General features: G+C 48.9%; 5 protein-coding genes across 5 annotated transcripts; 3 read left to right on the top strand and 2 right to left on the bottom strand.

The window, feature by feature from the left end:
- Window positions 1-185: 185 nt before the first annotated feature.
- BKA55DRAFT_696505 (S-adenosyl-L-methionine-dependent methyltransferase) lies at window positions 186-1,732 on the top strand (the record flags this gene model as incomplete). The annotated part of the gene is made up of 11 exons (XM_046200268.1): window positions 186-272; window positions 330-362; window positions 422-509; window positions 562-584; window positions 636-654; window positions 709-831; window positions 883-905; window positions 955-992; window positions 1,043-1,180; window positions 1,225-1,644; window positions 1,693-1,732. The coding sequence occupies 11 exons, from the start codon at window positions 186-188 to the stop codon at window positions 1,730-1,732; spliced, it is 1,032 nt and encodes a 343-aa protein (XP_046043208.1).
- Window positions 1,733-1,967: 235 nt separating this feature from the next.
- On the bottom strand, window positions 1,968-2,834 carry BKA55DRAFT_545266 (uncharacterized protein; the record flags this gene model as incomplete). Its single annotated transcript, XM_046190797.1, has 1 exon — window positions 1,968-2,834. The coding sequence occupies one exon, from the start codon at window positions 2,832-2,834 to the stop codon at window positions 1,968-1,970; it is 867 nt and encodes a 288-aa protein (XP_046043209.1).
- A 1,710-nt stretch (window positions 2,835-4,544) lies between these two features.
- BKA55DRAFT_625775 (uncharacterized protein) lies at window positions 4,545-5,662 on the top strand (the record flags this gene model as incomplete). Its single annotated transcript, XM_046196841.1, has 3 exons — window positions 4,545-4,760; window positions 4,819-4,916; window positions 4,972-5,662. 3 exons carry the CDS (start codon window positions 4,545-4,547, stop codon window positions 5,657-5,659), a joined length of 1,002 nt encoding a protein of 333 aa, XP_046043210.1.
- A 585-nt stretch (window positions 5,663-6,247) lies between these two features.
- Window positions 6,248-7,523, bottom strand: BKA55DRAFT_598788 (uncharacterized protein; the record flags this gene model as incomplete). The annotated part of the gene is made up of 4 exons (XM_046196287.1): window positions 6,248-6,325; window positions 6,382-7,179; window positions 7,228-7,328; window positions 7,391-7,523. 4 exons carry the CDS (start codon window positions 7,521-7,523, stop codon window positions 6,248-6,250), a joined length of 1,110 nt encoding a protein of 369 aa, XP_046043211.1.
- A 581-nt stretch (window positions 7,524-8,104) lies between these two features.
- Window positions 8,105-10,796, top strand: BKA55DRAFT_654583 (fungal-specific transcription factor domain-containing protein). The gene is made up of 6 exons (XM_046197399.1): window positions 8,105-8,238; window positions 8,293-8,986; window positions 9,046-9,238; window positions 9,288-9,792; window positions 9,847-10,300; window positions 10,352-10,796. The coding sequence occupies exons 1-6, from the start codon at window positions 8,134-8,136 to the stop codon at window positions 10,561-10,563; spliced, it is 2,163 nt and encodes a 720-aa protein (XP_046043212.1). The 5' UTR covers window positions 8,105-8,133; the 3' UTR covers window positions 10,564-10,796.
- Window positions 10,797-11,094: the final 298 nt, after the last annotated feature.

Below are 11,094 nucleotides of genomic sequence, written 5' to 3' on the forward strand. Positions count from 1 at the left end.
TTTAAATACCTCGCTCCTTCAGGTTTTATTCGCAAATCAGACCACGAGCGGATAAAATGCCAGGATCGGACCAACAGCCAAGAACCAACGTATCTCAAAAGCCATCGACCCCGCCCGTCTTCTCGACATTTCATTCAGCTTCTTTATCTGCACGGCCATCACCATCATAAGGTCGATCCAGAAATATGGCGAATGACAAATCTAAAAGTTCGTCGCCAGCTGCAGAGCAATCACCTCCTCGTAACGCTGATAGCCCTGAAGAGGCTCTTCTTGTGAGTCGGACGCGGAACGGAAGGGTCCGTGGAGCAAGCATTGACATGGTACATTAGGAAGCGGCTGACGACGACTCAGCAATTGGAGTTGTAAGTTCTTGACCTCGCCTGTATTCGGAGTACACCAACTGACGCAGTGTCTCTAATAGACTGATGATGAATTATCGACTGCGTCTTTGCGCTCCAGTATTTACGAGTACCATATGATCAATGGTCGCGGATATCATAAAGACGAGAGTAAGTGGGGACTTGGTCGAGTGTTGTATCACCAACTAATCAACAATGGCAGAATACTGGCTCCCCAGTGATCAGGTATAAGTTCCCATTCCTTGTTATACCATGTCTTCGCTAACGTGCTCCCAGAATGAATCAGAACGATTAGGTAAGCCCGTTTAAGATGACATTGACAGATTCGAGGATTTTAACAACTTGGTAGATCTCCAGAACCACCAGCTCTTATTGACATTTGGCGGCAAGAGGTATTTTTCACCCAACGCTGATACGGCCAAGCGAGTCCTTGATGTTGGTACGGGCACAGGGATTTGGGCGGTTGAGTTTGGTATGTCGGGACAATCCTCGTGTTGAATCAGAGGCTAATGTGATGTTGAAGCCGACGAACATCCTCAAGCTGAGGTAAGATGAATGGCCCCACTGGCCTCATGCATATTACTGAACACAATAGGTCTTTGGTATCGATATAGCTCCTATACAGCCAGAATTGTGAGTCTCAGCCTTAATCCAGACGGGCCGCTGTCTTATTGATGTCTCAGTGTCCCTCCCAACTGCACCTTTGAGATCGACGATGCCGAGAAGGAATGGACTTGGACTAAGCCCTTCGACTACATCTTTGTTCGCTTGATGGTCGGCAGCATAGCAGACTGGGACAAACTTATCCGGCAATGCTATGAGTATGTTGTATACACTATCTGTCACTCCCACTAACAAGGTCAAGCAACTTGGAACCCGGGGGCTGGCTCGAAGTCATCGACCCAACATTCCCCGCCAAATCAGAAGACGGAACCCTCAAGCCCAATTCTCCCTTACACCGATGGGATGAACTAACCGCCAAAGGCGCCTTGGCCCTCGGCCGACCATTCGACGAAGGAGTCAACCACGAGAAGCGTCTTAAAGAACAAGGCTTTGTCAACGTCACGAGAAAGGCCTTTAAATGGCCTACCAACACCTGGCCCAAGGACCCGAAGTTTAAAGAAATAGGACTCTGGACGCTTGCTAATATTGAGAGGAACCTTGAGACTATCAGTAGTTTTCTGCTGAGACAGGGACTTGGTATGAGTCAAGAGGAGATCTTGGTGTTTATTTCCGAGGTTAGGGCTGAGATGAGGAATTTGAAGGTTCATGCTTATTGGGAAGTGTGAGTATCCCTGATGATATGAGTTGATAGAGCTGACTGGCCACGCAGGTTTGTTGTTACTGGACAGAAGCCGGAGGAAACGGCCTAGTGGTGATGGCAGAATTTCAAGAACAGAAGTATTAAACGGGCCCTTTCTTTCACATGATCTGAGATGGGCTCAAAGATATGAAAGCATTTCCTTACAGTCAAATTGTTCAATGCATAATACGGGACCGACAAGCAAACGCCCGAAATCATTACTGGCACTGCTTTGACGAGTAACTCCGGGAACTCCAGGTATTAAGTTGAAGAAAACACATGCTCGCCTGAATCTAACATGCACTCTAAGGTGTCGTACCAGCCATCAAATTCGTTCTCTCCTCCCTCTTCGCCTGCTTCAACGTCCTAACCCGCTGGATATTCTGAAACTTCTTCTCCTGCCTCTTATCCCGTAAACACATACCCACCAAAACAGCCATACACCCTGCAATACACGCTCCGAAAAAGGTCGCGACAACAATACCCTCAGTTCCAATCTCGTTATGCTGTTCCATGCAGACAGTCGCACCAGAGTCGGGATGGATCTCGCAGAAAAGACCTGGTGCGCATGTGCTGGATGTCATGCGGTTGGTGATGCATGATGCACTTTCGGTTCGACCGTCGGTTGTTATGGAGCAGACTACGCTGGTTGAGACTGTTGTGCTGTAGCATGATGCGCCGGGTTCGGTTGCGGTTACGCTGCTGCTTGATGTAGAGGTCGAGTCGCTCGAGGATTCGGTGGAGGTTGATTCGACCGTCGATGAGGATTCTTGGGTAGTTGTTTCTTGTGTTGTAGACTCTTCGGTCGTTGACGTAGGCTCGTCCGTTGTGGTGGGTTTATCTTCGGTCGTAGTCTTTTCTTCCGTCGTCGTTGGTTCGTCTTGCGTAGTCTCTTCGGTCTTTTGTGTCTCCGATTTGGTTTCCGTGGTTTTATCGTCATCCGACGAATCCGTATCTTGTCGTCGAACCCACTGTCTCCAACGTTGCACTAATGGCCCCTTCTCCCATGGATCTTGCTGCACCTTCTGCGCGTTGAGGGGAGCTTCGTGGCCGTGTTTTATGGCGGTCGGGGCATCGTAATATGATGGATCGGGCGGTACGTCATTTGGCTGATGGCCCGCGACCAGCAAAGCGGGCAGGGCAAAGAATGGGGTTAGAGAAAGGAAGCGCATGCTGAAATTACAAGTAAATAGGATCGAACCAAAGAGGAAATGATTAAGGTTTTAAGTTTAGGAGCCTGTTGAATTGAATCCAGATGGCAGGAGAAGGTTTGCGGAAAGACAAATGTTTTCTTTGTAGCGTGATGAGCGGAGATATTATCTCGTATTACCATGTTACTATAAAAAGAACTCTGGCCGCGCGTAGCCAGCTCAACTCGTTCCACAAGGTGACGATCGGTAGCACAGCCGCAAAATCATTGGATGAACGGTCATAAGCTGACATATTTATAGCAATAATACGAGCTATACCATATACACGAGTGACAGACCGTTCAATTAATTTTTTGTATATCCGACCACTGGTTTCGAGTTCCCCATTCGGTCTAGTTAAGTGATGTCACGGATTTAGAATGGTGATACCGTTGACCGTTGTGGCTGTAGTTCCTCAAAATAGACGAACGAATCATCGGTGTTTAAGCTGAAAGATGTTAGGCGTTGAGATGAGGGCTGATTGTAATTTCGGAACGCGGGGTTAACGCGTGACGTCAGAATAGGTATTGTGGATATGGCGCGTCAAGACCTAAAGCAAACAGGCAGAGCAGAGTTCAAATACGGGACATTAGTTCAGTGGAACTATCTCAGAACCTGCTGTCTAAGAAATCACATTTCAGAACTCTTTTCCCTCATTATATTTACATATACTTCACTTCCTCCTAACGACCTTTGCGCTGGCTTCAAGCTGTCGACAGCAAAAGCTTTAGGGTAGCTTTATCTTTAATCCAGGCCGGGAGTTTGAGCTGAAAGATGATGTCAGGCGTCAGTATGAGGCTGTTCATTTTGATGCCCGTGAAATCTGGTCAACACTCAGCCGTAATGGCAAATGTCGACCTGGGGCATAGAATGAGACATTGATATTGACAATCATCAGTCTGGTCATCTCTCAATGTCGATGAAATGCTTACTATAGTATGCAGCTCCGTTCTGAACTGCCGACTAATTAACCGACGGCTCCTCTACAGCTTTGCTTGACCAGGATCAAGCCTCCACTTCTCAGTCTGAAAGCCGACTTATCCTAGATGACCAAACAATTATGCAACAGTGCATGGTCGTGACTCGTTCCAACCTCCAAGATCCTTCTCGGTTGTACCGGCAGTACCGGCAGTGCCTGGTATTATACTGAAACCACGGGCTAGCGGCATTCTGGATTGTTCTTGATATCCGACCGGGCCGAGTAAAAGTATCCAGACCGGTCTTTCATGGGGAAGCATTAGTCATTGGCACGGAAGAGCTGTAGGGCGTTCCAAACCCCGCGAAAGCAGGGGGCTAAGGTACGAATAGCTGCATCGATGGGGCAATGGAAGCGAGTCACAAGGCTCGTTCATGCATAAAATAAAATTTTCGGAAGAATTTCCATGTCGCGTGGCATACTGTATTCAGTAACGGATCTGGCGGCAGTCACAATAGGCGCAAACGCCCTCCAGAAGCTCCCTGCTAGACCTAACTACGGCCAATTCGGGCGAGGATGATTCCACTATAAAGGACGACCAGCTTTGAGCCCTAAGTTACAGCACCCTGTACCACTTAAGAGGGCTATACATAAACCATTGTTCCCTCTAGAGCAGTGTACGTGGCGGAGAAGCTGGTGTTCTATTGAGAGATACAGCTTGGCCCCATTATTGTTTCTTTTCTTACGCCCCATCTCATATAATCGTTACAATAGACATGGCTGGCCGACGGCGCTTTTGCTCCCGCGGGGGAGTAGAAGAAGACACTGCTTCTATCGGCAAGTCGATCGCGCAGCATTGCCATACTTTCAAGCGTAGATCCACCAGGACCTCACCTAGGAATGGCAATACTAGCACGAAAGAGTCCATGACAGACAAGCCGCAGAAGAAGGTTCGCAAGGCATGTGTGAGATGCAGAATGAAGAAGACCAAGGTAAGCTATCAGAAACCGACTCAAAGAAACCTGAACATGAAGCTCATACATATAACAGTGCGATGGTAGAATCCCTTGCAGAAGGTGCAAGGACGATCAGAAGATTTGCACAGCCAGCGCCAGGAGAACGGTTACCTTTAAACAGACTCCGAAAGGGCAAGTGATATACCTCTCGCAGGCCTCTGCGTCATTTCGCTAACAAGAGGTTTAGATACGCCGAGGTACTGGAGCAGTCCCAGTATATCTTGATAGAAACTGTTTGCAAGCTGTACGGCATGGTCAGGAACTCGCAGCCTTGGAAGTTGGCTGAGCCCCAGATCAATGAACACGGCCAACCCGTCGCCCAACATGTCGCGCAGATCCTGGGCTGTGTTCCACCCAACAGCGAGATTGATCTCCCAGTCCAGTCCGTCTTCCCTGAAGATATGGACAGTATGGAGGAGCTGTATCGCGAGCTGGAAGAACATGAGAGATCTGAAGCTGCATCAACGCCCAACCTTGCAAGAGACAAGGAATCGGCTTGCGATGAAACTGCGATATCGGAATCGCAAGACTCGGATATTGAACTTCCCTATTATGGGGCCGATTTCGGCACACAGAGCGCCATGAATCTACCGCTGCAGAGTCTTAGCACGGGGAGTGATGATCTGGATTTTGAGGGCGCTGCAGCCGCCGACATGTACGGAAATGCACTGTTTCCCGATACTCCCCTCTCACCCTTCACATGGTCCAGCTACAATGCCGGGTACAACGACTTGACAATGTGTCTCCTGCAAAAGGTGGGCGCAATGCAGAGCAATGGTATGCTCCAACAGGGTCGGTTGGGCCCTGGCTTTAATGGCATTGAGCCGTACATCATGTCTGACGATATGGGAAGGGGATATAGAGGGAGACAATGAGCCATAGACCTCAAGGTATGTTGAGATAAAGTTAGAAATGACCTATTGAAGAACATATAATGTACCTTGAATGCAAGCTGAGGGATCTAGGCTCTAGTGTATTTTAAGCTGTTTTCACCAAGTATACCAATACGATGCGTTGCCGCAGACATGCCTATCCGCATCGCTAATGGATGCTGAGCGCACATTCATGATCATAATTGGTAAAATTAAAGCACAAGAAGCTTAATTAGGAATTCAAGGGTGGAAGATACGAGTTACGGTGAACTAGGCCAGTGGCACAATTGTCGTTCGTCCTACTCAGTGTAGGCTGGAAGACTAGCTTGGGTTTAACTCTGCAAGCAACACTCGTAGGTCACAGCTTGTGATGCCTATGAACTTGAAATGGTTTTATTGCAAAAGGGGTATATACATCGCTACGTGTTTGTGTGCTCTCAATTACCGGATCGTAACCATGAGCGCTTACTCCCCAACGGCTCGCATGCCTGATGCCTATTCGGCTTGCACCAACGAAAAACAGCATTAAGAAAAACAGAGGAACCTCCTGGTCCAACCGATAAGCTCTGGTGCTTACCGATGCCTCCTCCACTAAACGTATACCGATGGGTTTGTAGTATAGCTGGGTGGTGCGCCGATGATGATGACTTCAAGCGATGTCTCAACAATCTGGGCTTCGTCAGGGAGGTCCAAATTTGCTACAAGGCGTAGCGTGTCAAACATACCTGAGTCTTCTCGCTTCCACCTATACATATCCCCGCTGAGATGTGAAGCGAATGTGTCGTGTCCAGCACGCACGATTTGCATGTTGGCAAAGCATCCATGGTAAGGTATTGTCCCCACGCCCCCAGATTCAGGTCAAAGTGTTCTCTGTTAACACAAAACAGACCTTGTAGGTTCCAACCGCGCTGTGTCTCGGTCACAGTCTTTGTGACCAGTCCGACTTTGGCTTCTATACAGCTCTCCAACTGCGCTTCGACGCTGCGGATGTAGATGTTCTCGCCGGCAACAAGCTCTGGTGGAGTATGCAGGATCAATTGTATTAGGGTTGGACGTCCCGGGGTTATGATAGGTGGCGATGGAAGCAAGACCTCGAGTTGAAGTGTAGGCTCATATAGAGGCAGACACTCGTCGGATCTGACTCTAGAGACAGCCCCGTTGTTCACACCCTTGTAAAGCTTTGGGAAAAGCTTGCTAGCGGAGAGAGACCCGATATTTGAAGTTGGTAAGACGGTGATCAAAGGCTCCGATTCGAAGGATATGACTTGGCGTAGAGTTTTGACTTTCGATACTCGACAGAGCAGTCGTTGTCTGATCGTCACGATAATGGCATATTCGACCTTGATTCTGTGTCCGGACGACGATCTCTCGAGTGACGGCGGTAGCTGGCAACGGCATTGGCAGCTGCTGACCGGAAAGGTGAAGTCAAAGGGGGCGTAGTAGTCGGCGTCATGCTTGTAACTTGGTGGGTTGAAGGTCGAGCTTTTCGTGGTAAGTTTGATCTGCTTGGATTGTTCAAATAGCTACCCTCAATTTAGCATAAGTCACAGAGTTTCGGGTGGGCTATTTACTGTATGTACGACATGATCTGACTTGTTGCATGGGGAGCCCGTGTACGCAGAGGAAGAGGTTCCACCGCTTTGACGCTTGTTGGAGTGGAAACTTAGTCTACCTGTGTGCGTCCGCCTTCAGCACCATGCACATAGAGTTTAACATGCTTTTGAGCAGACCCACATTGAAGTTTGGCAGTGATTTCTGATAACTGTTTGAGCCTGTGGCCCCAGATCAGCAACTCTCCCCGTACGCGATCCCCCGGCCGGTAGGAGTGCGCATTGGCATCTGCTTCAAGAACTAGTTCAAGGCGCATGGTTTACGTGGTGGAATAGAGGCAGTTGAGTGTATAACTGTCCCGAAGTGAAGAAGGAAACAGAATAGCATTGCTCAACAATTGAGCAGCCCCAAGGCGGAGGTTCATCGTTACAAGTAGAAAACCACCTAGCAATCTGATGATGGAGATCTCATTCCTGATGGGGGTTAAACCAGTAGCATGTCAGCTGCAGCCGGTACTGAACACCAAAGTCGGAGAACCGGATGTGTAGGATTGAGCATGATGTAGAATTCGAACTTTTATGTAATAGAAATGTAGAATGCCTGGATCCGTAGTTCAAGCTCAATGCATCCGACCTGTCACGATGTATGCTTAACAGGCAGGGCCGCTCTTTTAGCTTCCTGTTTCAGTAAAGCATGAGACTCAAATCCAATTAGACGCATTGAAAGTCATGGCTTGTAATATCCTTTGATGAGAATCTCCGTGCACGCCATACAACCGGAGAAACAACAACTACGGATGATCGGATAACTCGGATCGGGCGGCTATACCGCTTATAACCCCACATGGAACAAAAAGAACAAGTATCCGGCTTGTAGCCGCTGTATCAAGCCAAAAAACGAGCATCATTAATTGAAACTCGCATGATATGGAAGACGCAGCAGACGTCTCAAACCCGGCGGTGCCCCACGTCGGCTTGAAGCGGAAGCGCGTCGCCAAGGCCTGTCATAAGTGCCGGTCCATGAAATCCAAGGCAAGCAGACCCGGTATTTTGCCTTGAGCTTCCTATTGATCAGGAGCGTGTTAGTGTGATGGAAAATGGCCTGAGTGCAGTCGCTGTAAGGGCTATGGGTATGACTGTGTCTACGCAGCTGGGGGACGAGCCAAGCGGAGACAGGAAGCCTCCACCGACGACAGCTCGCTCGACAGTACTGTTCAAGGACATGGAGACCTACGTGAAGCTATCAGGCAGTATGAGTCGTTACTGGACCTTGTTGTATCGAAGCTGCCGACGCCGCAATATCGGAAAGACGCATCTGCAGTATTGGCTTGTATGAAGGCCGCTGATAGAGCCTTATCCAGTATCGATGCTTCAACTCTGACGACGAGGCTATCGACAACCTTGACTGGCTCTGATGCTCTTTCTTTTCGGCCGCAGGTCAGTCAGGCCGAGAGGTATCTTGGCAAGGTGAGCGACGTATGCTTCTTCAACCTGGTCAAGCGGGTGCTGCAGGCCCAACCAGGTTCTTCCGACTCTGACCAAAGAGTTGACAGCTATGAGCAAGTCGACGACATCGCGTCCCCCAGTGTCAATGTCATGCCTGGTAGAGTCGTCGAGCTGCCGAGTCCTGAAGCTGCTAAAGTGTTTGCCGACGTGTACTTCTCTACTGTGCATCTCGCGTTTCCTTTCATCCCGCAGGCGCTGTTTATGAGGTCCCTTGACCAAGCTTTGGACTCAACGGATGACTGTTCTTTGGATAACACCAGACTGGCACTGATATGTAAGTCACTAGCTACCTTTGTGTTAGCCAAGGTTCGTTTTGACTCACATTGTAGCTAGATGTCATTTGTGCCATTGGGGCTTACTATACGAGCTTACCAGGAGAACAAATTGGAGCAAACAAGTGTCACGAAGTTTATTTCCTTCAGGCGCTCTCGTTAGCTCTGCCTGCAGGGACAGACAGGTCAATTCACCACGTCTCTCTGCTCCTGGCCCAATGCTTTTATCTACTAGCAGTCTGCAGAACAGACAGGTAAGTTTGAGTCCGATGCCAGTCCACTTATGAAAAGTTAACCTCGCAGCTGTTGGGCAACATTGGGGCAAACCGTCCGTATGGCCCAGAGCATTGGGTTGCATGTAGAGCAAAACGACCCCCAGAGGCTCAAAGGGCCAGGGAGATTACTTATAGAGCGGCGACGGCGAATCTGGTACTGTATATACGTGCTAGATCGCCTGATCTCTCTGCAGCTTGGTCGACCCCCCGCGATCCATGAAGACTACTGCCATGTTCCGCTGCCCTCCCGACTTGGAGATTCGGACATTGATTGGGACGGCGACGAATTTCCAACAATGTTTGAGGGGCCTTCTGTTGGTGACTACCATCTGGAAGTTATCTCCTTCTCCAAGATTGTCAGTCAGGTCCTGCGCGACCTATATAGCCCGAGAGCGGGCCAGAATTTAACTAGTGATCTGTTCAATACTAAGGAACTCGACCTCAAACTCATACAGTGGAAACAATCGCTGCCTAGAACGTTGCGATTCGACTTGGGACATGCATTTGACAAATCCTTCATCTTCAAACGCCAGGTATGTATCTCTACCAAAACTAAATACTCGCCGATCGTTACTAACATATTGAAGCGAAGCATGTTGGCTATCAAATATCACCATCTCCGGGCTCTCATCCACAGGCCATACCTTTGTTACCCAATCATGCGCAATCAGGATGATGATGCTGAGATTGCACTCACCCAGGCAAACTGGGCCCTTGTTAGCATGTATGAAAAGATATGCATTGCAGAGGCGCGGGAGACAGCACGCCTACTGCACTGTATCTCGTGTGAGAAGGACTTGGTGCAAGAATTCCCATGGTGGCAGATGATCTCATGTTTGATCTGCGCAGGGTCTATCTTGGTGGTCTCAAGCATCTTTAGTCAGCAAACGGGGGATGCATTGGATGGCTTCGACGCCGCCGGTATTTCTGATGATGCGGAGACTTGTTTGAGAGTGTTTGAAGCTCTGAGCGTCAACTCGACGGGCGCTAGGATTGCGAGAGACATGATGGAGGGGCTAAAGGAATGCGGTCTGAGATGGAGTACGTGCACGCCATGTCATTGATTCAAGCTGGTACTGACACATCTTCCAGGAGACGCGACCATGGCTTCTGAGCCACCATATCCAGCACTCCCAGCATCTCATGCAGCCTTGACCTCCCGAGGTCATATTCCTGGTGTAGACGGGCAAGACGCGTCCGTGTCAGACTTTTCTTTTACTACGCCAAGTGCCTGGCCTGCGGAGATTGTCGATTCCATGGCGTGGTCGGTCCAGTTCTTTGGCGCCGTTCAGTCAGGGGAATAAAGTCCTCAGTCCGCTGGAAGCCAGCATGGAGGACCATAGAGGAGAGTCTAGGCGATCCTGTTGTGATTCAGCGGGTGAGACAGAAATGAATTGCTGCGATGAAATCGACGGTGAGATTGCTTTATAATTCAGGCCGGGATATAAAGTAATCCTGCCGGTAGCACATCCAGACCAGACGCGTCAAACGGTTTCGAAACAAGCTCATTGGACCATTGCAACGCGTAGACAGTGTTTTGCCGTGTTTTGCCATGACGCATTTCATCCTCAGTGTGGATACAGTAGCAATACAAGCCAATTAAATAGCTCAAAGCTCACAGTTCTTGGAAGTTCTAGGGTAGCTTGTATTTTTATCACAGGTCCTCAAGGAACATTAGACACATATTGAACAAACGTGATTGAATACATTATGTTCATAGACCATTATCCTAATACAAAATACTTTTATTGTTGGGAAGTCATTAATAGATTAGAACTAATGTCGATGCGATGTCGCTGTACGTTCCATTGTTGCCCGTCCGAACCACTTGAACT

The sequence above is a fragment of the Fusarium redolens genome (genome assembly GCF_020744475.1).
Source record: "Fusarium redolens strain MPI-CAGE-AT-0023 chromosome Unknown BKA55scaffold_22, whole genome shotgun sequence".
Taxonomy (NCBI): Eukaryota; Fungi; Ascomycota; class Sordariomycetes; order Hypocreales; family Nectriaceae; genus Fusarium; species Fusarium redolens.

Coding starts and splice junctions, on each gene's coding strand:
- BKA55DRAFT_654583 (XM_046197399.1), top strand. CDS start 8,134: ATGGAAGACGCAGCAGACGTCTCAAACCCGGCGGTGCCCCACGTCGGC. Junction 9,239..9,287: donor GCAGTCTGCAGAACAGACAG/GTAAGTTTGAGT, acceptor TTAACCTCGCAG/CTGTTGGGCAACATTGGGGC. Junction 10,301..10,351: donor GGAATGCGGTCTGAGATGGA/GTACGTGCACGC, acceptor CACATCTTCCAG/GAGACGCGACCATGGCTTCT.